The sequence below is a fragment of the Camellia sinensis genome, chromosome 6, assembly GCF_055761805.1.
Source record: "Camellia sinensis isolate YWXY chromosome 6, ASM5576180v1, whole genome shotgun sequence".
NCBI classification, from domain to species: domain Eukaryota; kingdom Viridiplantae; phylum Streptophyta; class Magnoliopsida; order Ericales; family Theaceae; genus Camellia; species Camellia sinensis.
This window is the reverse complement of record NC_138966.1, coordinates 108,300,545-108,323,453: the sequence shown is the minus strand read 5'-3', so window position 1 is coordinate 108,323,453 and position 22,909 is coordinate 108,300,545. Positions and strand designations below refer to the sequence as shown.

Sequence of the window (22,909 nt, the reverse complement as noted above, 5' to 3'; positions counted from 1 at the left end):
AGAGGATGGATTGAGTATATCGCTGCCGTCACACCCTGAATAATTAACGTAATATAGATTTATTAACTTCTAATTACATAATCTTGTTTTCATACAATAATTTTCATTGCTTAATGTATACGGAATTAAAGTCTCAACATTTACATCATCATTAATCTCTAACATGTGTATTCATTAAACTCTAGAGATTACAAAAAAATATTCCACATGCGGTTATATATTTAATATTCATAGAATATGAATCTATAGCATATGACATAATATATATCAAGTACAATTCAATGCCCTCAAGGCCTACAATTTTCAAGGCTTATGTTTGGTTACACAAAATGATAGTTTTCAAACCTATACATGTAAAGCCCTTAACTTGTTAAAATAATTAGAACAAAAGAAAAGAGCCTTGTGCTCTCAAAAATACATTCCACGCCTTTAACTCGGCGGGATCACCACATCTTTTCCGCCACAAAATCTCATAGGGTGAGCACGTGTGACAACCCTCACCACTGATTACTGATAAACCACTGATTACTGTTAAACTGAGACTGATTATGATAACTGACTGAATTAACTGAAATCACTAAACTGATTGATTGATTGTGCTAGTTTGAATGCATATCTATCTGTTGACTGTTAAATTATCTATTCATGTTTTATGCTTTAAACTACAAATTGAAGGCCTTATCGGCGGCCGAATCTGAAATTGATTAGTGATATGTGTTAATCATAATTTATATGATTTTATGGTGTATTTAATTGAAATGTGATTTGGTATGATTTAATTAGATTAAATGAGGATAAATTGCAATAGTTGGCTTAATTACCAACATGCCATCCTAGTGGGCCACTACACCAAACATATTGAGACTTGATTACACTTAGACACACATTTGCTCAGCCATTTGTTTTCCTTGCTATAGCCGACTAGAGAGAGTGATAAGAGAGAGAGCTTGATTTCATCTCACATTTGCTTGGAACTTGGAGAATTGGTAGAAGAGTTGCAAGAATAGGACTTCCATACCTTAAATTAAAGACTTAGGTAAGGAATTCAACCTCCTAATTGTGTCTTTAAGTTGGTTCTTGCATGGTTCATGTCATATTGAAGAGCTAAGTCATGAATTGTTTCTAGCATTTTGAATTGTAGCTCAAATCATGTATGCATGTTGCCATTCTTGAGTTTTGAAGTTATTGTTCATGAGATTGCTTCATGCATGTTCATCTTTTGATCATAGTTCATGATTTTACCATGTTTTGGAAGAAATTGGCTCAGTAGAGCATGTAATTGAAGCTTTGAATTGGTTTAAACTCATAAATGTCTTGTTTGAGTTATGTTCATGAAAATTAGTTTGAAATTGTGTTTAATTGAACTACCCTTGGGCTTTGATTTCTCAAATTGACCTTTGAAACATGTTATATTATAGGTTTTGAAGAGTTTTCCAGAAAATTGGTCCAAGAGGATCGAATTTGGTGTTTTAAAACTTGGTTTTGAGCTTGAGGTTCGAATCTGAAATTTCCAGAATTTGGACTTCCGCTCGAGCAGGGTTACTGGTGCTCGAGCGGGAAAATTGTGTTCCCAGTACTTTCATCTGTTTTACAGTCCGCTCGAGCGGGGTATTGGACACTCAAGTGAGGTCTTGTGTCACACGATCGAGCGGGTATTGAGCACCCAATCGAGCGTGATTTTCACACATCTAGTACTTTTACTGTAGCTTGCAGTCCGCTCGAGCGGATTGATTCACGCTCGAGCGGAGACTCTTGTCTGCATGTCCGCTCGAGCGGATATAGACACGCTTGAGCATAACCCCTGTTTTCTAAAAATGTTTTTAAAGTGCATCTTTGCATCCTCATTTTATTTTAGGCATTCTTAGGCCTAGTTTAAGGCATCTTAATGAGGATATTGATGTAGAACCACACCGAATCAGGATAGGGATTAAGTTATTATTTTCCCAACTGTGTAGCTTAGTGTGTGTTCACTCTGTAACTGTGTAGGGTTGGCATCCGGAGACGCGCTCTAGCTTATCTGTAGCCCAGAACCCTGTGAGTAACAATGTTGTAAAGATATGTTCGAAAATGAATATTTTCTGAATGATCAACTGAACTATTTTCTGAACTGTTTACTGTTAACTGGATGAATGTTTGTCCTCTATTCTGAACTGTATTGTTGCATCCTTAGCAACTACTGTCACTGTTACTGCTACTGTTACTAAGATCTCTGTCAGTTCCTATCTTGGAACTTCTGTTTACTGTTATGATGGTCATCTTTGACTGTTCGGTCTTTCAAGACCTATTGTTTACTGTACTGTTCTGCTAATGGATGTACCACATATGACTGTTATAACTGAATGACTGATATACTGAATCAATTAACTGTTTTCAATACTGAAAGGACATTCATTCTTAACCTCTATACGCATTATGTTATTCACTGGGCTTTAGCTCACTGCTTATATTTATGTAGGTGTACAGGCACCGGGCCGTTGCTAGAAGCGTCAGAGTAAACTCCAGTTTTGTCAAGCCAACCTTTGTGCCTCACTTCGAGGTTCCTGATCTGTTCAAGCTGAGGCTGCTTGGGGAGTTTTAGATTTCCCTTTTTTGTTTATGATCTGTATAGACTGAAGGTTACTGTATTGTACTGTTCTAATAGGGATTAAGTCCCTATCTTAAATGATTGTATATATTGTACATACTATTTTGTTTCTGAATGTGAATCCATATGAAAAGTCTTTTTACATACAGACTGTCACAGTTCATTGGACATATTTTAATTACTGTTTTGGCTTCCGCCAGTCCCTGTACTCTGTATTACTGTATTACTATTAAGCAGGCCTTCGGTAATCTCAGATTACTGGCCGGCTACGGTACTAAACCCATAGGGGCGGGTTTGGGTCGTGATAGCACGAAACCTAGTAGGAAAATTTTAACAAAGTATATACATTTTATACAATCTCCTGAGATGAATGCATATGCCATACCATGTTAAAAAACATATATCTTTATCTTTTGAAACTTTTGTGCACAATGCAATTTGAGAATTTAACAATTCAATAATTTCAATGTAGTTCAAATGGGCAGTAAATACGACTCATGTAATCTCTAGATTGGTGTCTGCAACTAGGCATAACAAGCACTACCAATCCTCACTTTATCGGTTGCTAACCAGATAGACACTCATGCTAACTTAACCAATACCAACTACACCCCCTATCCGGACTTACCAACGTATTTACTCCAAAATAATCTTGTTTCACAAATAATTTCCTTTCTCAAAACAATAATTTTCCAATGCGAGATTCAAGATTAATTGCAACCATGATAAAATGGAATAGCGATACAAAATGTACCATTCATTAAAATAGTCCATTTTCAATTTCACCACATAATTCTCCATTGTGATCAAATTCTCACATCTCTTGTCATTGTAACATCATAATACACTTACAAAAGAAAAAATAATACAATATCAACCTTCATGCATTTTCCATATATTAATCATCATTTTTGGCATTTGGTCTTTCCAAAACAATAACAACAAGATATTCCTCAAACTTCCAATGTCAATTTCTCATTTTCTCATAAAATTTCTTCATTTGATACAACTATAGAAATTTCTTCCATCATTTACTTACATAACAAATTATTAAGCATCAATTTCACAATATCTCAATTTTTTTTTAAAATTTCCAAATTCTAGGGTTTCCACAAAAATATGGTTTTTGTTTCATTTTTGAAAAGATTTTTCCAAAACAACATCCACACCTTAAAACATAGCTCATATTCTCAAAAGTTTTGAGAAAAAACATAAAATCATCTTCTAACATCATCTAGGGTTCACCAACCCAAAATTATAGCTCAAACGTGTAAGAAATAATTCAAACAAGCATAATCTTGCAAAACTAAATATATAACTCTAAGATTATCCCTACTTCAAGCTTAGGAGATGAAGAGGAAGAAAATTCTAGAACTCGAAGTTGGCGAAAACTCGATCCAATTGGTTATAAACGCAGTCCTCATCGCCCTCTTCGATTTGGTATAAAAAGCCCTCTCAAATTCTTGAAGATTTGAGCTAAATCTTAGAGAGAAGTTTGGATTTGGGTGTGTTTATAGAGAGAAGGGAGAGAAAAGATGAGTATAGAGAGAGAGAGAAGTGAAAATCTGTGTCTATCACGTTTTTTGCATCAATTTTGAGGAAAATGGCACAAAATTGAAGACAGATGCGTCAAAATATGCACTAGCAATTGGAATTTCGAATAAAAAATTCAGCAAGCTTTTATGGCTTATTGCAAAGAGCTTTTTCAATATTCTGAGTCAGGTATTTCAGATAACTTTTCTTACCCCAATAATTTGCAATGTTTAAATATGATTAATTGTCAATTATCAAATGAGCAAAAAGTGTTGCTGGATGCCCCTTTTAAGGAGTTACAGATTAAAAAAGCTAGTTTTTTCAATAGGGGGGATAAAGGCTCCTGGGCCGGATGGTATGATTGCTGCTTTCTACCAAAAAGATTGGGGGTTGGTTGGTAATTCTGTCTGTAGAATGGTATTGTCCTTTTTGAATTCAGGATTTATGATCAAGGAACTAAACCAAACTTTTCTGGCCCTTGTTCCAAAAAAGAAATCTCCGCAAACTGTTAATGACTATCGACCTATTAGCTTATGTAATGTAGGCTATAAGATTATTGCAAAGGTGTTAGCCAATAGAATTCGAAAGGTTCTGCATTACTTAACAACTCCTGTTCATAATGCTTTGGTCCTTGGGCGTTTGATTACGGATAATGTTATTATTGCTTATGAAGTGCTAGAATTCATACGTAAAAAGAAATCTGGGAAACAGTGTTTTTTTTTTTGCAATGAAACTAGATATGAATAAGGCCTATGATAGAGTCAATTGGGATTTTTTGCTTAAAGTTCTGGAAGTACGGGCTTTAGCCCTAAGTGGATTTGGTTTATTTCACAATATATTTCAACAGTTTTGTTCTCAATTTTGATTAATTCCCAAAGAACGGAATGGTTTCAACCTAAGTGTGGATTACGACAATGGGACCCTCTTTCTCCTTATTTATTTCTTTTTGTTATCCAAGCTCTCTTTTCTGGTCTTGCGGGGATGGCCTCTCAAGGGATTTGTCGAGGTATAGCTATTTGTCGTCAAGATCCACAGATTTCTCATTTGCTTTTTGGTAATGATTGTTTAATTTTTATGCCTTTTATAAAGGAGGAGGTGTGGTGTTTGAGATGGCTTTTGGATGTTTTTTGTCATCAATCCGGACTAAGGATTAATTTCCACAAATTAGACTTTCTGGTTAGTCCCAATCTTGAGTCCTGTTATCGAGTGTTTTTAAGGGTTTGTCTTGGCATTCAAGAGGTGGCTACACCTGGAATTATTTAGGAGCTTCTATGGATGTTAAGGGGAAGAAAAGGAATATGTTTAGTTCCATTATTCATAAATTCAAGACTAAATTTCAAGAGTGGAAAAGCGAATTATCATTGTCAAGACCCGAACCCGCCCCTCTGGGTTAAGGCCATAACTGGCCAGAAATCACGAGATTACCTACGGCCTCAAACCAAATAAGACAAAACTCATCAGAGTAAAAGGGGCCAAACGGAAGCAATTTTAAAACTTTGTCCATAGAGTTATGCTTATATGCACATCATAACATTCCAGACATACATATGTTAATAACTCACAACAGAAAGTACTGTACAGACAGGATCATTCAAATCTAAGTCAACCAAGCAAAACTACATAAAGACGTATTCAAAACTTCGCCAACCTGACAAAATGTAAGTACATAACAAAAGGGCGAAGACGGGTCTCGTGCGTGAGACACAAGGGCTGACTCTCTCAAAACCTTAGTTGTTCCATACAGACTTCACTGAGGCTGGGTCAGGACTTCTCTTGGCTCACCTACAAACACATGAATGAGCGTGAGCGAAAGCCTAGTGAATAATATCAAATCAAATACAGAAGTTACATAACAATGTAGAACAACATGTTCCAAATGGCCTTGGGCCCAATTCATATTCTATTTAACAGATATATATAACTATACGAAATTCAAATCAAGTGACTGTAGTTCCAAACATTCTGGCCTTTGGCCCATTCAGATTTCCATTCATGTCAAAACGGTCTTCGGCCCATTCATTTATGTCAAAACGGCCTTCGGCCCATTCATTTCTGTCAAAATGGCCTTCGGCCCATTCGTTTACGTCAAAACGGCCTTCGGCCCACTCATTTATGTCAAAATGACCTTAGGTCCATTTATTTCTATCAAAACGACCTCCGGTCCATTCGTTTACGTCAAAACGGCCTTCGGTCCATACATTCGTGTCAAAACGGCCTCTGGCCCATTCATTCATGTCAAAACGACCTTCGGTCCTTTCGTTCATGTCAAAACGACCTTCGGTTCATTCATTTATCTCAAAGCGACCTTCGGTCCATTCGTTCATGTCAAAATGACCTTCGGTCCATTCGTTTATCTCAAAATGACCTTCGGTCCATTCATTTATCTCAAAACGACCTTCGGTCCATTCGTTTATGTCAAAACGGCCTTTGTCCCATTCACACTTTCGTGTCAAACTGGCCTTTGGCCCAATCGTTCATATCGAAGGCCTCTGGCCCATTCATTATTTCTTGTCAAAACGGCTTCTGGCCCATTGCAAACTTTCATGTCAGACATTGTCCACCATTCAAATTAATGAACTTACAGACTTACATAGAGGTAAGCAATAGGACAACAACATATTCAAACATCTTTTGTTAAGATATTACTCACAGTGATCGGCTTGTGGATTTGCCCCGGAACTTGACCCTACACATTTCATGAACACAAAAGGGGTCATTAACAATTCAATCCGTTCCTTAATTCACATACTCCTCTTTAGGCTTCATTCTTATCTCATTAACTCATTTACAATGCTTAACATATGCCTAAGAGTGCTTACAAGTGAAAGAGAACGGAAAACGAAACACAGAACGCATGAACAAAATTTCAGAAAACAGGGTCCCCGCTCGAGCGGACCCTATAGGCCTGCAAAAGTGCTGGTTGCATCAAAAATACGCTCGAGCGTGAAATAGGACCCTCGAGCAGAAGGCCTATCAAAATAGCTCCCACGCTCGAGCGTTAATTACCCCGCTCGAGCGGACATCAAGTCTGCAAAAAGTACCGGGAGCACGCATTTCCCGCTCGAGCATCAGGTTCCCCGCTCGAGCGGACCTCAAAATTCTGGAAAACCCAGAACTGTGTTCTTGAGCTTCATTTCGACTTTCAACCAACAATTCATGCATGTTATGGCTCAAATTACTCCTAGACATGTACTAACGTGGTACAAGCATCAAATTACCGCATATTGAAGCGCAATTTCATAAATTATCTACATGCATGTCTCAAATTTACACCAAGCTTACTTCCAACATAACAATTTCATGCATTCAAGTTCATACTCTTGTGATTTGTACATGTATGTGGGGTATAACCTCCAGTCTTCATCTAAATGGTGCAAATGATGACCACAAGCATGAGTTCTAACCAAAATTCCACATGACTCATATTTTTCATACATAACTATACAATTTCATGACAATTGAACACATGCATGCATCATTTGACTTCAAATTCAACATCACCAACTCAATACATGCTTTTTTCTCATTCTTGATTACCCAATTAGCTTGAATACACAAAATTACAAGTTCAATCTCATGAATTTACTCACCTAGGAGTTTAATCTTCCAAACCCTAGTCAATTCTTGGACTTAATCTTCAAGATTCCCAAGGCCTTGAGCCAAAACCACACAACTCTCTCCCTTCTCTCTCTAAGGCCGACCCCCCTCTCTCTCTCTATTCTTGAGTTCAAAATCAGCCAAAGTGTTAAAAAGAGGAGGAATTGAAATGGCCCCTATGTAAAAGACCACTAATCAAGTTTAATAATAATAATTAATATGACACTAAATCATTAATTAAATCAATGTAATCTGGCCTGAATCAGTTTTTCAATTAAATTTCACCGTAGGCTCTAAAAATTATGCCAATCACAATGGCGAAATCAATTCTGGGTTCTGTGGCCGGTAAGACCCTCAATTTAATTTTCAAAAAAGATTATTCAAACAGATATTCCTACGGTGAACAGATAGAACTTCAAAATCACATATATTCACATAATTGGCACACAAAATTAGATCAAACACATAATCATATTTAAATTAAGGACCGATTAACATATTACGGAACAGGGGTATCACAATCATCCTTTGCGGGTAGATGTGTTTTGGAAAAATACACTCTTTCAGCCATTCCGATACATTTGCTTTCAGTGTTTAAGGCCCTTGAATATTTTATTAAACAAATTCGATATATTATTAATTATTTTATTTGGAAGGATGTAGAGCGTCACGGTATTCATTGGAAAATCCTGGTCTAGTCTTTGTCTACCTAAACGATAGGGTGGTTTGGGTTTTCAAGATCATGGCAAGTTGAATCAAGCTTTACTTGCTAAATTAACCTAGAAGATTGTGTCTGATCCTAACTCTAACCTGGGTAGGGTCTTATTTGTAACAACCAAAAAATTTAAGTTGTCTCTTAAATTTTATACTAATATTATGGTTGTATATGATAATATATTATTAAATAAATAATAATAATAATAATAATAATAATAATAATAATAATAATAATAATAATAATAATAATAACAATGGGTGTGGTAATAAAATAAATAATTTATTTATTGCTGATATATGATAGAATGTAATTTAATTAAGAATTAATTAATTATATAATTATATTAAAAAACTAAGTCAAAATGTAATTATCTTAAATATTTATATAAGATAAATATAAATCTATATGATTATGAATCAAATCTTGAGGAAAGATATGCGTTGGCCACGTATTGGCCAACTATTGCTCTCGCCTCCTTATAAATGGAGAGGTGATTCAGCTGGAAAAAGAAAGGAAAAAAAAAAAAAAAAAAAGGAAAGAGAGAAAAAAAGGAAGAAAATGAAGGAAAAGTAATAGAAGTTGAAAAAGGTTTTTGGTAGTGGAAAGAAAAAGTGAGGTATTAAAGTTAATGTGAGTTATATTATACCTTGAGTTATCATAATATATTTTACGTATGTTTTGCCTTACCATAATTTATTTTATACAAGTTATGTTTTATAAATTATTATAAACTATATTAATATTTAAGTTACGTGGATTAATTTCTGAACCTTATTTGCTTAAAATGAAACCTATGGATATGTTTGTTTATATTTTAAAGAATATTTGACTATGACCTTATAAACAATTATGTTTGGTGAGTCCCACCACGTGAGTCCCACGCCTTGTGGGACTTAAATAACCATTGGCTTCTATTTGGTCACTTTGTGGCCCTTTGATCTATTGACCTCTGTTATGTGTGGAGCAAAGTGCTATGCGGAGATAAGTGCTACACTATTGTGGGAGCCACCTCTATAATCCGTACGAGCTACCTCTTGAATCCGTACCTCTGTATTGTTATGAATCCATTGACCTCTGTTCTGACTGTCACTCCTGTGATTTCTGTTCTGTTCTATTCGGTATCGTGGTTATGATTATTTATTTACATAATCTTAGTTTTGCTACTTAAATGATTATTTGTTCAGACTAAGTGAACTTAAATATTTTGGTTACATAACTATCCATGGTTATTTTCTGTCCTTTATACTCTTGGTATAATCTTTCTCACTCTGCCATGTCCTTATAATTGTTTACCAATTTTCAGGACACAATGCAATTCAGAAATAGCTTTTGAAAAGTCTTAGACGCGGAGCCGCGGAATAGACACACACAACACTTTTATGATATGTTTATATATCGGCCTTTTTGGTCAATAAATTTTGTAATAAAAATAGAAGCTCCGATGATTATTTTGGTACCCTCATTTAAATATTAATTCCGCTCGCGTTTATTGATTTGTTGAAGAATTAGCGGGAGGTAACCTCAGTTACTGGCCATCACGATGCGTAATCCTTAGGTACGGGGAACGGGTCGTGACAAATGGTATCAGAGCAATGGTTTATAAAAAAAAAATTATCATTAGAGCATAGGACACATGCACATTTAAGAAGTAGGATAGCGGGTAATTAGTACCTAAATGTTATATTTTGTTAGTCGATTTAATTATATTATAATTTTATATGATTTTATATATATGTTAAATTTTTTTTTTTTTGGCGCATAATTTGTGAAGGATAATAGATATAATTTATATTTGTTATTGCAAAAGAAAGAAAAGAAACAAAAGATGTCTGACTCAAACACTTACCAAAATTATAATATAATTAAATATATATAATTTTCAGTTCAATATTAAAAAAAAAATTCATTTCGACTTTTTAAAAAGTGGATTCAAATTTTAAAAATACTAATTTTGAAACTACTCTCCATCAGTGGAAAGTTCACAGATAAAAAAAAATGGGAGTTCATCTCAAATTCCTTCAACTCCTGCATATGATTCTGTCATTTCACTTCCAGTCGTTTGTTTGATTATGTTCTCATTTTATTTATTTTTATTTTTTTTCAGAAATAAAACTAATGAAAAGGTTTTAAAGACACCGATTGTTTCTCATTTTGGCCCAAAACAATTTTTGACAAATAGACGGTGAGTTATTTTTGGTAAAGTTTTTTTTTTCTTGAGGTAATATTTTCTATTAGATTAATCATCTAATATATATTTATCAGAGTGCGCAGCCGTTAGTTTACACATATGACAAATTTCGAGGATGAAATTTTTAAAAAGAGGGAAGATTGTAACAATCCGAAAATTTAAGTTGTCTCTTAAATTTTATACTAATATAATGGTTGTATATGATAATATATTATTAAATAAATAATAATAATAATAATAATAATAATAATAATAATAATAATAATAATGGGTGTGATAATAAAATAAATAATTAATTTATTGTTGGTATATGAGAGAATGTAATTTAATTAAGAATTAATTATTTATATAATTATATTAAAAAACTGGGTCAAAATATAATTATCTTAAATATTTATATAAGATAAATATAAATCTATATGATTATGAATCAAATCTTTGGGGAAAGATATGCGTTGGCCACGTGTTGGCCAACCATTGCTCTCGCCTCCTTATAAATAGGGAGGTGATTCAGCTAGGAAAAGAAAGGAAAAAAAAGAAAGGAAAGAGGGAAAGAGAGAAAGCAAGGAAGAAAATGAAGGAAAAATAATAGAAGTTGAGAAGGTTTTTGGTAGTAGAAAGAAAGAGTGAGGTATTAAAGTTAAGGTGAGTTATATTATACCTTGAGTCACCATGATATATTTTACGTATGTTTTGACTTACCATAATTTATTTTATACAAGTTATATTTTATAAATTATTATAAACTATATTAATATTTCAGTTACGCGGATTAATTTCTGAACCTTATTTGCTTAAAATGAAACCCACGGATATGTTTGTTTATATTTTAAAGAATATTTGACTATGATCTTATAAACAATTATGTTTTGTAAGTCCCACCACGTGAGTCCCACGCCTTGGGGGACTTAAATAACCATTGACCTCTGTTTGGTAACTTTGTGGCCCTCTGATCTATTGACCTCTGTTATGTGCGGAGTAAAGTGTTGTGCGGAGATAAGTGCTGTACTATAATTGGAGCCATCTCTATAATCCGTACGAGCCACCTCTTGAATCCGTACCTCTGTATTATTATGAATCCATTGACCTCTGTTATGTGCGGAGATAAGTGCTACACTATTGTGGGAGCTACCTCTATAATTCGTAGGAGCCATCTCTTGAATCCGTATCTCTATTCTGACTGTCACTCCTGTGATTTCTATTCTGTTCTGTTCGGTACCGTGATTATGGTTATTTATTTACATAATCTCAGTTTTGCTACTTAAATGATTATTTGTTCAGACTAAGTGATCTTAAATATTTTGGTTACGTAACTATCCATGGTTATTTTTTGTCCTTTATACTCTTGGTATAATCTTTCTCACTCTGCCATGTCCTTATAGCTGTTTACCAATTTTCAAGACACAATGCAATTCAGAAATAGCTTTTGAAAAGTCTTAGACGCGGGGCCGTGGAATAGACACACACAGCACTTTTATGATATGTTTATATATCGGCCTTTTTGGTCAATAAATTTTATAATAAAAATAGAAGCTCCAATGATTATTTTAGTACCCTCACTTAAATATTACTTCCGCTCGCGTTTATTGATTTGTTTAATAATTGACCGGAGGTAACCTCAGTTACTGGCCATTACGATACTTAACCCTTGGGTACGGGAAGCGGGTCGTGACATTATTAACAAAGTATTGTAAAAACTTTAATTTCTTAAAGGTTAAGCCTGTGAACCGCTCATGGAGATGGCGAGGTATTTTATGGAAGAGGGATTTGCTCAAAAAGGGTTTGTTTTGGAAAATGGGTGACGGTAAGAAGATTGATCCTTTTGATGATTAGTGGATTCCTACTTTAAAAAGTGAGCTACCAGGGCGTAGAATTGGGAGTCTTTTCACTAGTTTCCGGGTAAGTCATTTGATTTCTAAGGATCTCCCTCCTCTCCAGCACTCTTCAGTCCGGCTTCCTCCAGCCATTCCACCAGATGGAGACGTGTGGTGTCTGGCAGATCTAAAGGCACCAAGGAAGTCACGTCTATGGAGTTGCTGAGTTAGCAAAACGACATCGAAATTAGTCGTTTTGGGCTAACGGAAGGTGATTAACGGGATGATTCAACACTTATAATAAAAAAAATAAATAAATGATTTAATTTAATCAAAAATTTAAAACCTAAAATTAAATTTTAAGCCAAAAAAAATCCCAACAAGTTCATTTATAAACAAAAAGAAAATAAAAATAATTAAATTTAGATACTTCTGTAAAGTTTTTCTATTAATTTACGAGAAGACAATCATTTTTTCACAAATCAAATATTTAGAAAAAGAAAAAATTGATTTTGTAGATAGTATGAAACAAGACATTAATGTGAAATTACCAGATTTATGAGCATGTATAAATGAGTTCTCAAACAGATAGACTATTGCTAATCTGTTCAGTGAATGTGAAATATATAAATGAGATTTATATATGCTCATTTATAAATGAGCATATATAAATGAGCTTGAAAACTATTGCTTCTAGATTTTAGGTGGGTTCTCAAACAGACTAGCAAACATATATAAATGAGCATCAAACTTATAATTGAGCATATAAATGAGCATCTAACTTCCAGATTTTTATCATGATTCACACCCATGTTTGCAAGTCCATGAGTCATTGAGGCATTTCATCATACACTTGGAATGGATTTGAAAAGAAAAAGAAAAAGAAAAAGAAAAAGAAAAAGAAAAAGAAAACAAAAATAAAAAATAAAATACTACAAATCTAACCTTTGGTGTCTACAATTGTTTGGGTAAAAAAAGATTTTCAAATGATGAAGTCCAAGGATGCCGAAGCCTTCCATTGTTGATTGATTGTAAATGGAAAAAAAACTGAATCGTAGATAGAGGAATGGGTTATGAGAAAGAGAGAGAGGGAGGGAGGGATTGGGTTCCGAATTTATGAAAAGGCGGGAGAAGGGATGTGAATCTGGATATGTAAATAAAAAAAATAAAAAAAAACTTTCCATTGCGTACCTCCGTTTGGCCAAAATGATAGAACTTGGCGTCGTTTTGTTTGTCGCTTGAGCTTCACAAACGTGGCTCCCTTCTTGCCCGTCGAATCCGTTGTCGTCACGCGTCTCCATTTGGTGGAATGGCTAGAGGAAGCTGGACGGTAAAGCACTGGAGAGGAGGTGAATTGGATTTCTAATAAGAATAGGCAGTGGAGGGCCCCTTTAGTTCGTGTGTTGTTTCCACCGAAGACGGCTAATCATATTCTTAATATTTACCTCCCATCTGGAAGTGTTTCGGATTGAATTATTTGGAAGGATACCAAGAGTGGTGACTAGGGTTATGCAAAATACTGTTCAATCTGTTAAAATCACATCAATCCGCACTGCTAATTAAACTTTACAATTTATAATCCTCCGCTCTGCTATGGTTAATACATATATATATATATATATATTTTAACCTCCAATGAAATATCAAAGTAAAATGAATGTGAGAAACTTAAAATGTGAAATTTGTTACAAATTAGTAGTTATATATATGAACCATATTATGTAAAATTAGTTTGTGTTATATACATAAAAAAATATTATGTAAATTAGTATTATATATTATGCAAATGTTTTATAATTGGTTGGAATATTCTTTAATCCACAAATCCGCCCAAATCGCGATTTATCAATCTGCTAATCTGCCATTTGATTTGTAATTTTATTCTTAAACAGCGTAAACTACATCGCGTACACCCCTAGTGGTGACTATTCGGTGAAATCTGGATACCTTTCTACTGTGGGGCTTGGGAACAACAGAAATAGTGTTGGGGCAGATGCTTGTAGTGAATTTTGGAAGCAACTCTAGAAACTTAATATTCCACCCAAGTGGTCACTTTTTGTATGGAAACTTTTACATAGAATTTTGCCTGTAAGAGCATCGCTATTACGAAGAAAAATAATTCTGCAAGCTATGTGTCCTTATAAGGGGGCGGAAGAATCTCTCGAACATTTTTGTTTTCAATGCCCAATACCCAAGTATGTTTGGAGAGGATCACAGTTAGGATTGGATTTTGATGTAGGGAGGAGAGTTGTTGGTTCAAGATTGGTTAATACGTTGGTTCAACATTGGACCCGTTGAGGTAGCTATTGTTGAGGCTATTAAGGTCTTATGGAGCCTATGGCTTTTCCGAAATAGAGCTTGTTTTGATGGGGTGGTGGCTCATCCTTCTGCAATTGTAGACTTCATACCTATCCTAAACTACAATCTTACGAGGTCTCTCCAGCAATCTTCCTCATGTGAAAATTAGGGCAACATGATCTCTTCTTGTAATTAAGGGACCAAGTAAGAAGTTAACTGAAACAATCTTTGTAAGCAGGTGCAGCATGGGCTGTATTGAATTGCAAGGGTAATCAAATTGTTAAACGCCGATTGTCCTTTTTAGCTCAATCACCACTTGTTGCGGAAGCACGAGCATGTCTAGAAACATTAAAATGGTGCTGGCATAGTCATATTAAAGTCATTTCAGTTCTCACTGATAGCCAGGAATTAGTGCGCCAATTAAATTCAGAGGGTTTGGTGGATTGGAATCTACAAGTATTATTAGATGACCTTTAGCATATATGTAAGTCTTTTGATTATGTTCGTTTATGTAAGGTGCCTAGATCAGAAGTAAATCTTACTCATATGGAGGCGCGAATAGCTTCTTTCTGCAGAAGCTAGTTTTTGTATATCTAATACATTGTTTTTGTATGCTTGTTTTGTATTCACTACAGGAAAAGATGGCTATTGCAACGCTTCTTTTATGGCGTTTATGAAAAACGCCATTATAGATTATTTAAATACAACGTTTTTAAAAACGTTGTATCAGATCTCAGTAAAACGGCACCGTTTGGGTCAACTTGTGAACACCGTTCAATACTCCGTCCCTTTCAAAACGTCTCTCCCTCAGTCTCACTCTTGTCTCCCTCTCAGTCTCACTTTCTAAACTCAGATTCTCTCTCGCTCAGAAACCCTTTCGATTTGAAGCTCAAAAACCCCCACTCTCACTGATTTGAAACGCTCGATTTCAACCAATCTTTCTCGCTCGATTTCAAACACTTTCTCTTGCTCGATTTCAAACACTCTCGATCGATTTCAAATCTGTCGATTTCAGAACCTGTCGCAGATTTGAAGCTCTCCAGATCTCGCTCAATCGGTCTCTTTTTTTTGTTGCAGAACTCAAATCTTTAAGTTTTTATTATATATGCATTTGTTTTGTATGAACTTAGATCTCTGATTTGTCATTGTTTTGAGTTCATTGTTTTGGATTCATTGTTTTGGATTTGGTGGATGTATCTCACCTCTCTCTCACGCACACACATCAAGCTATTAATGTTTCGTTTACATTTCTCACAACGGAAATAATAACAGTTTGATTTTTAATTTTTATTATTAGAGGGAGAAAAGACCTACATTAAGATAAAGGAAGACTACATATGAAATATTATTGAAATATTCAATAATATTGAAATATTATTGAATATTTGATGTAACAAAGAGAGTAAATTATTGAATATTATTGAAATATTCAATTTGATTTTTAATTTTTAGTTTGATGTAACAAACAGAGTAAATTATTGAAATATTCTTCTAGATATTTGAAGCCTACCTTTCCCTCCTTTAAGTCTTTAGAAATTCGTGGAAACTGGGTGGGGAAAGGTTCCTCTTGTTATATGCTTATCAGTACCCCTCAATGCTCAGCATTATCAAATTATTGAAATATTCTTCTAGTTATGTTTTCATTTTCCTATTTTTTGTTTTCACTGAATACTTTCAGTTTTTAGTGTTGAATTGAGTTGTCAAACAACTCCTTAGCCCTAGTGAAAGCAAGAAAGAGATTATGCCATGTGATTAACAATGTAATGCTTATACTTGATAAGAGTTGATCTTATAAGAATTTGGTATTTTGTTTTTTGTTTTTTCGAATTTTCTTAGAGACATAAATTATTAAAGGGTCAACTGTAGTTGCTCCCTTGTGTGAAAAATTTGTCCCCTTGTCTCTCTCTCCATTATTTTGAAATGGTTCTGCTACTTCCGTTCCAAGAGAAACAAAAAACATCCAATATTTTCAAGGATTACATTTCTAATCGCTTAGGGGCAGGGTTGTTCATGAGATCAATTACAGATCATGTATAATAAAGTAAGATGCGACAGATTTCTAATATGTAATGATGATGAATTATCATTTGTTCACTGTCAACTTATTAGTCTAATGGGACTTATGTTTTGTTTTTGCTTCATATTTCAGGTAGAACTAATTGATCCTGCATTGAAGGGAACAGTTAATGTGTTAAGATCATGTGCAAAAGTTCCATCTATCAAAAGAGTGGTTCTAACATCTTCTATGGTTGCGGTCATTTGCAACCGAAAGATGCTAACTCCTGGTTTACATATTGATGAAACTTGGTTTTCTGATCCATTGTTTTGCAAGGACTCAAAGGTGTGTACATGTGCTACTTTCTGAGCTTCTGATCATCATTTCTTTGCAATTGCTTATGAAAATAAAGCTTGTGGGAATTCTACTTCTTGTATTTCAATGTGATGATGTGAAACACTTCAGAAGATCACCTGGTCAGTTTGGTGTACTTGTGAGCTGGAGCCAGGATTTGATCATATATACAGCAGGATACTTTCTTTTTTTGGTTTTCGTTACTGTTACTTTACGATCAGAAACAACTGTTTATAATATAGCCATTCTCTTTCTTGGTCGCATTTTGAAATGTTGACTGACATGATCTGACTTGGTAATATGAATATAACCAAAAGTAAAGATCATTTTTCTGATGCTTCATAATTCATATGTTGGAGAATGTGGTACTTGGACTTGACAATTTTTGCATTGAGATTACTAGAAGTAGAAATGTAGCAACAATGACGTTATGTATTACAGTCGAGTTTGTAGCGATGCACATATTCTATGGTATTTATGTAACTTTAACACGTCTCTATTAATAACTAAGGTATGTGTACATATGTTAGATCCGTTGATGGATCTGGTTGTTCTTGTAGAATCTTCATTAGAGATACCTAGTCTTTTTTTTTTTTGTTGATAAATAGAGATACCTAGTCATTTTTTATGAATCTCTATATCATAATCTATCAAGAGCATTGTAGAAACTTTTAGTTTCTTCATTAATATGCTACATGCTAGAAATGCTTCTAGTATGCTTGATAGTTTTGATTCAGGTTGCACCACCGGGATGCAATAATCATGACAGTTGTTAATTTAGCAAGTAATTATCCATGCATACATAAAAAGCCTTAGACCCGTCCAAGAATCTTCATTAGAGATACCTAGTTATCTTTGATGAAGCTCTTCTTGGATTGTCCAATTGGGACAGTTCAGGAGCACAAGTCTATGTTGTAATTAGTAGTTCTACCGCTTAAATGTAGTCCATCTCGTAGAGATTTCGTGTAATAGCTTCTCATGTTCTCTGAGTGCATACTAGACAAGGTGTAGCAGTACACCTAGTCTATGTTGAGTACTTGGAGAATCATGGGGAGATGCTGTCAAAATTTCGTTAGAGATGGATAGAGCGGTATGAGCTACTTTTTACAATATAGACTGTGCATTCCTGAATGGGAAAGTAGGATGAACTAACCTATTAGAGAAGAGTTAGCGGTGAATGGTGTCATGTCGCATGCATTGTAATGTACTTAATTGAGGTTAAGAATAATTAAAATGAAATGATAATTTTGAACCTTGTTGATTTGGCAGTGACATTTGTAGTGTAAGACGAAGTCAGATGGATAAAAGTTGGATAAATCAGCATAGGTTGCATCCAGAATATATAGAAGGGGTTAAGCAATTTGTTAAACTTGCATGCCAAAATAATCCTCTATCAAATGAAGTCACATGTCCATGTAAACGGTGTCAGAATGTCAAACTAGTACAAAAAGACCTTTTGGGGGAACATTTAATGGTCAATGGATTTCTTCCAAGCTACACCAGATGGATTTTTCACGGGGAAGATTTACCGGCGTCTGTGCCATTGAATGAGAATTTCAGTGATTCGAATGATGGCGATGAAGTCAATGAAATGATATATGAGGGGTTCGGACTTCCTCCACCAAGCTTGGTTCATCGTGCTAGTAATGAGACAGGAAGTTTTAATATCGAACGAGGCCCGGATAAGAAAACTAAAAGATTTTTCAGTTTATTGAAGGAGGCCGAAAGAGAGTTGTATCCAGAGTGTCACAAGTTTTCAACGCTGTCATTTGTTGTTCGATTATTGCATATCAAGTGCCTTAGTGGATGGAGCGACAAGTCTTTCACGATGTTGCTTAAACTTTTGAAGGATGCATTCCCAAAAGGTGAAACTTTGCCAAAGTCGTTCTATGCAACGAGGGCACTCCTTAGGGAATTGGGCCTCGATTATCACAAGGTACATGCATGCCCAAGAGATTGCTCACTGTATTGGAAGGAGACAGCTAGTAGGGATGATTGCATAGTGTGTCAAACGCCTAGATACAAACAGTTTGAGGGTGAGAAGAATGATTATAAAAAGAAGCAACAAAGAATTCCCCAGAAGATTGTGAGATACTTTCCTTTGATTCCAAGGCTTCAAAGATTGTTCATGTCATCCAAAACTGCTTCATTAATGAGATGGCATGTAGAGGGCCGAATTGATGATGGCAAAATGAGACATCCTGCTGACTCTCTTGTCTGGAAAAATTTTGATACTTTGTATCCCAAGTTTGCGAGTGAGCCTCGTAATGTCAGACTAGGTTTAGCAGCGGATGGATTTAATCCATTCAAGGCAATGAATGTTGCTCACAGCAGTTGGCCAGTTATTGTAATGCCTTATAATTTGTCACCGTGGTTGTGCATGAAACAACCTCATATGATGATGATATTGCTCATTGATGGTCCTTCTTCACCTGGCAATAACATTGATGTCTACTTGCGCTTGTTAGTGGATGAACTGATTGAATTGTGAGAAAATGGTGTTCAGACGTACGATGCAGAAACGAATCAAATGTTCCAATTGCACGCAGTCTTACTGTGGACAATAAATGATTTTCCTGCATATGCAAATTTGTCTGGATGGAGCACAAAAGGTGCTTTAGCTTGTCCTTGTTGTAACATACGTACTCGACATCGGTATTTGAAGAATGGAAGGAAATTTGTTACATGGGGCATCGCCGCTGGTTGAATGCAAGTCACAAATTTCGAAAAGATGGTGCGTCTTTTGATGGAACTTCTGAATTTGAGCCATGTCCAACTCGGTTATCGGGGGCTAATGTGTTATGACAGCTACGGCCTAAGCATCAACCAACTAACAGACAAAAAAGAACTAGGAAAGGAAAGGAAAAAGAGGACAATAAGGAGGATCATAATTGGAGGAAGAGGAGTATTTTCTTTGAGCTTCCATATTGGGAGCATAATTTGATTCGCCACAATCTTGATGTAATGCACATTGAGAAGAACGTGTGTGATAATGTATTGTGGACGATATTAAATGTTGATGGGAAAGGAAAGGATAATTTAAATGCTCGTCGAGACTTGCAAGATATGGGAATTCGAAAGGCATTACATCCTAAAAAAGGGGTTGGGAACAGGTATTATTTGCCGCATGCATGTTTTGCTATGAACAATAGAGAGAGAGGTTTGTTTTGTACACTCCTGAAGAATATTAAAGTTCCAGATGGGTATGCATCCAAAATTTCTCGTCGTGTTAACCTCAAACAACATAGCATATCTGGACTGAAAAGTCATGACAACCATATATTGATGCAACAAATACTTCTAATAACAGTGAGAAATTTGTTACCGAAAAAAGTTGTTGAACCATTGATTGAATTAAGCAATTTCTTCAGGCAGTTGTGCTCCAAAACTCTAGAGCTAGATGGGTTAGATCATCTTCAATCCCAAATTGCTCTTACACTTTGTCATCTTGAGAGAATTTTTCCTCCATCCTTTTTCGATATAATGGAGCACTTGCCTATTCACCTAGCAGAGGAGGCCAAGATTGCTGGTCCAGTGCAATATCGCCGGATGTACTTCATAGAAAGGTGTGCAATTCTACTCCAATTTAAGGTTGTAGTCATTTGTTTGTTTATAATTGAAAGTCATGTGTGCATTTGTTTGTTTATAGGTATCTTATGACACTTAAGTCATATATGCGTAATCGAAGTCATCCAAAAGGTTCAATTACAGAGGGATACTTAGTTGAAGAGTGTATGACCTTTTGCTCAAGGTACTTGGATGATGTCGAGTCAAAATTGAATCGACCAATAAGGAATTACGATGTTAGCAACAATCCTGGGATATTACTGGGTCATGCTTTAGGAAAAAGAAAAGGGTTTGCGCTTGATAACACATCATGGGTACAAGCTCATCGGTATGTGTTATTTAACACTGCTGCGGTTGTCCCATATCGAGAGTAAGATACAATCTTTGTTCCAAAATTTTATTGATACCATTAATAAGTATCTTGCATTTTATAAGTACTTTAAATGTATAGGGAGCATCGTGATTTTATTAAGTGGTCACATCATCGTCTTAAAGATTTTGATGTGGATCGCCGTCACAATGATGAGTTTCCCAGATGGTTTAATTCTCATGTAAGTACTAATAACTTACATGTTTTTAATTTTCAATTCTCATGTTTTCAATTTTTAATTCTCTGTTAGTTGATGTTTAATTTTGTTGACTTTGTAAAAATAGGTTGAAGAGCTTCTAGTTATTGAAAATGCTTTGTTGTCAGATGAGATTAAAACTTTGGCATTGGGACCTAGTAAAAAGGCCACGAGATTCAGCGGCGAAAATTTAACACGTCACTATAAGATATTACGGCGTTTTTCAGGATTTTCGCGGCGTTTTTAAAACGCCGCTAAAAAACGAATTTCCTGTAGTGATTAATGATATTTGCAGTTTCTTTGTCCTCAAAATGACATTAAAAACCTAGGATATTAAAAAAAACAAACTTTATTTTAATTTGAAAAGCAAAGATTACAGAATTAAAGTTGGATGATTAGTTCAACTTCAATTGTGTAGTATCTTTTTACTTTTTGATTCTCAATTAGCCCTTTAATAGAGTTGGGGTCAAGCGAAAAATCTTTGTTAGGAATGCAAGGACCATAACATTGTGTTTGGTTAAGAGATTTGGAAAGGAATTGAAAAATAGAAAGGAAAAATGTGGGTGAAATTAGGTGAAATATAAGTATATTTTATTCACATTTCATCTACCATTTTTCTTTTTCTTTTTCTTTCTAAATCTCTTCTCAAATCCTCTAACTAAACACATGGTAAGATTTTTTCCTTTTGTAGTCATTTTATTTTATTTTTTTTATATAAGAAAATCTATTTAATATGCAACTTTTATAGAGCCTTCGTTTGGCAAAGTTAAAATGAGATTTTTTGGCTAAAATAGTCACAAAAGACAAAATAATTTTTTTTGCCCAATAAGACAAAGCCTCCATTTGGCAAGGGAAGTGTGGGCTATTTTAGCCACTACGGGACAAAAAAGGCTAAATTAGTCAAATGGAGACAAAAGCTTGTCAGGTGCTTGGCAACAACCCGTGCTTTGATAAATTTACCAAACTATCCCCACATGAACTTGATTGAAAGGGGCATCGCCTCACCACACACAAAGTAAAAAAAAAACTTTTTCCCAAAAACAAAAGTAAAAAAAAATAAAAATAAATTAAAAACAGAATTTAGCAGTTGCCATATAATTTAAAAAGAAATAAAACACATGAAAAATCATTTTTAAAAAATAAAAATAAATTAATGTATACAAATAAAAATAAAAATGACAAAAACGTAAATTAAAAAAAAGAACTACAAAAACGCGCCTCATCCAAAAAAAAAAAATTAAGAACAAAAATTAGCATTTGTCATGTAATTTAAAAATAAAGAAAACACATGAAAAACCATTTTTGAAAAATAAAAAAAATTAATGCATACAAATAAAAATAAAAATGACAAAAATGTAAATTTTAAAAAAAAGAACTACAAAATTACGCCTCATCCGGAAAAAAAAAATTAAAAATAGAAATTAGCATTTGCCACGTAATTTTAAAATAAATAAAACACATGAAAAATAATTTTTGAAAAATAAAAACAAATTAATGTATACAAATAAAAATAAAATGACAAAAAAGTAAATTAAAAAAAAAGAACCACAAAAATACGCCTCATCCGGAAAAAAAAAATTTTAAAAACAGAAATTAGCATTTGCCACGTAATTTAAAAATAAATAAAACACATGAAAAACTATTTTTGAAAAATAAAAACAAATTAATGTATACAAATAAAAATAAAAATGACA

General features: G+C 34.4%; 1 protein-coding gene across 1 annotated transcript; it reads left to right on the top strand.

Annotated features, from left to right (window-relative positions):
• Positions 1–4,266: 4,266 nt before the first annotated feature.
• Positions 4,267–21,462, top strand: LOC145793487 (uncharacterized). The gene is made up of 9 exons (XM_082876325.1): positions 4,267–4,306; positions 4,557–4,789; positions 16,882–17,073; positions 18,512–19,569; positions 19,920–20,195; positions 20,454–20,648; positions 20,732–20,977; positions 21,101–21,200; positions 21,304–21,462. The coding sequence occupies exons 1-9, from the start codon at positions 4,267–4,269 to the stop codon at positions 21,460–21,462; spliced, it is 2,499 nt and encodes an 832-aa protein (XP_082732451.1).
• Positions 21,463–22,909: the final 1,447 nt, after the last annotated feature.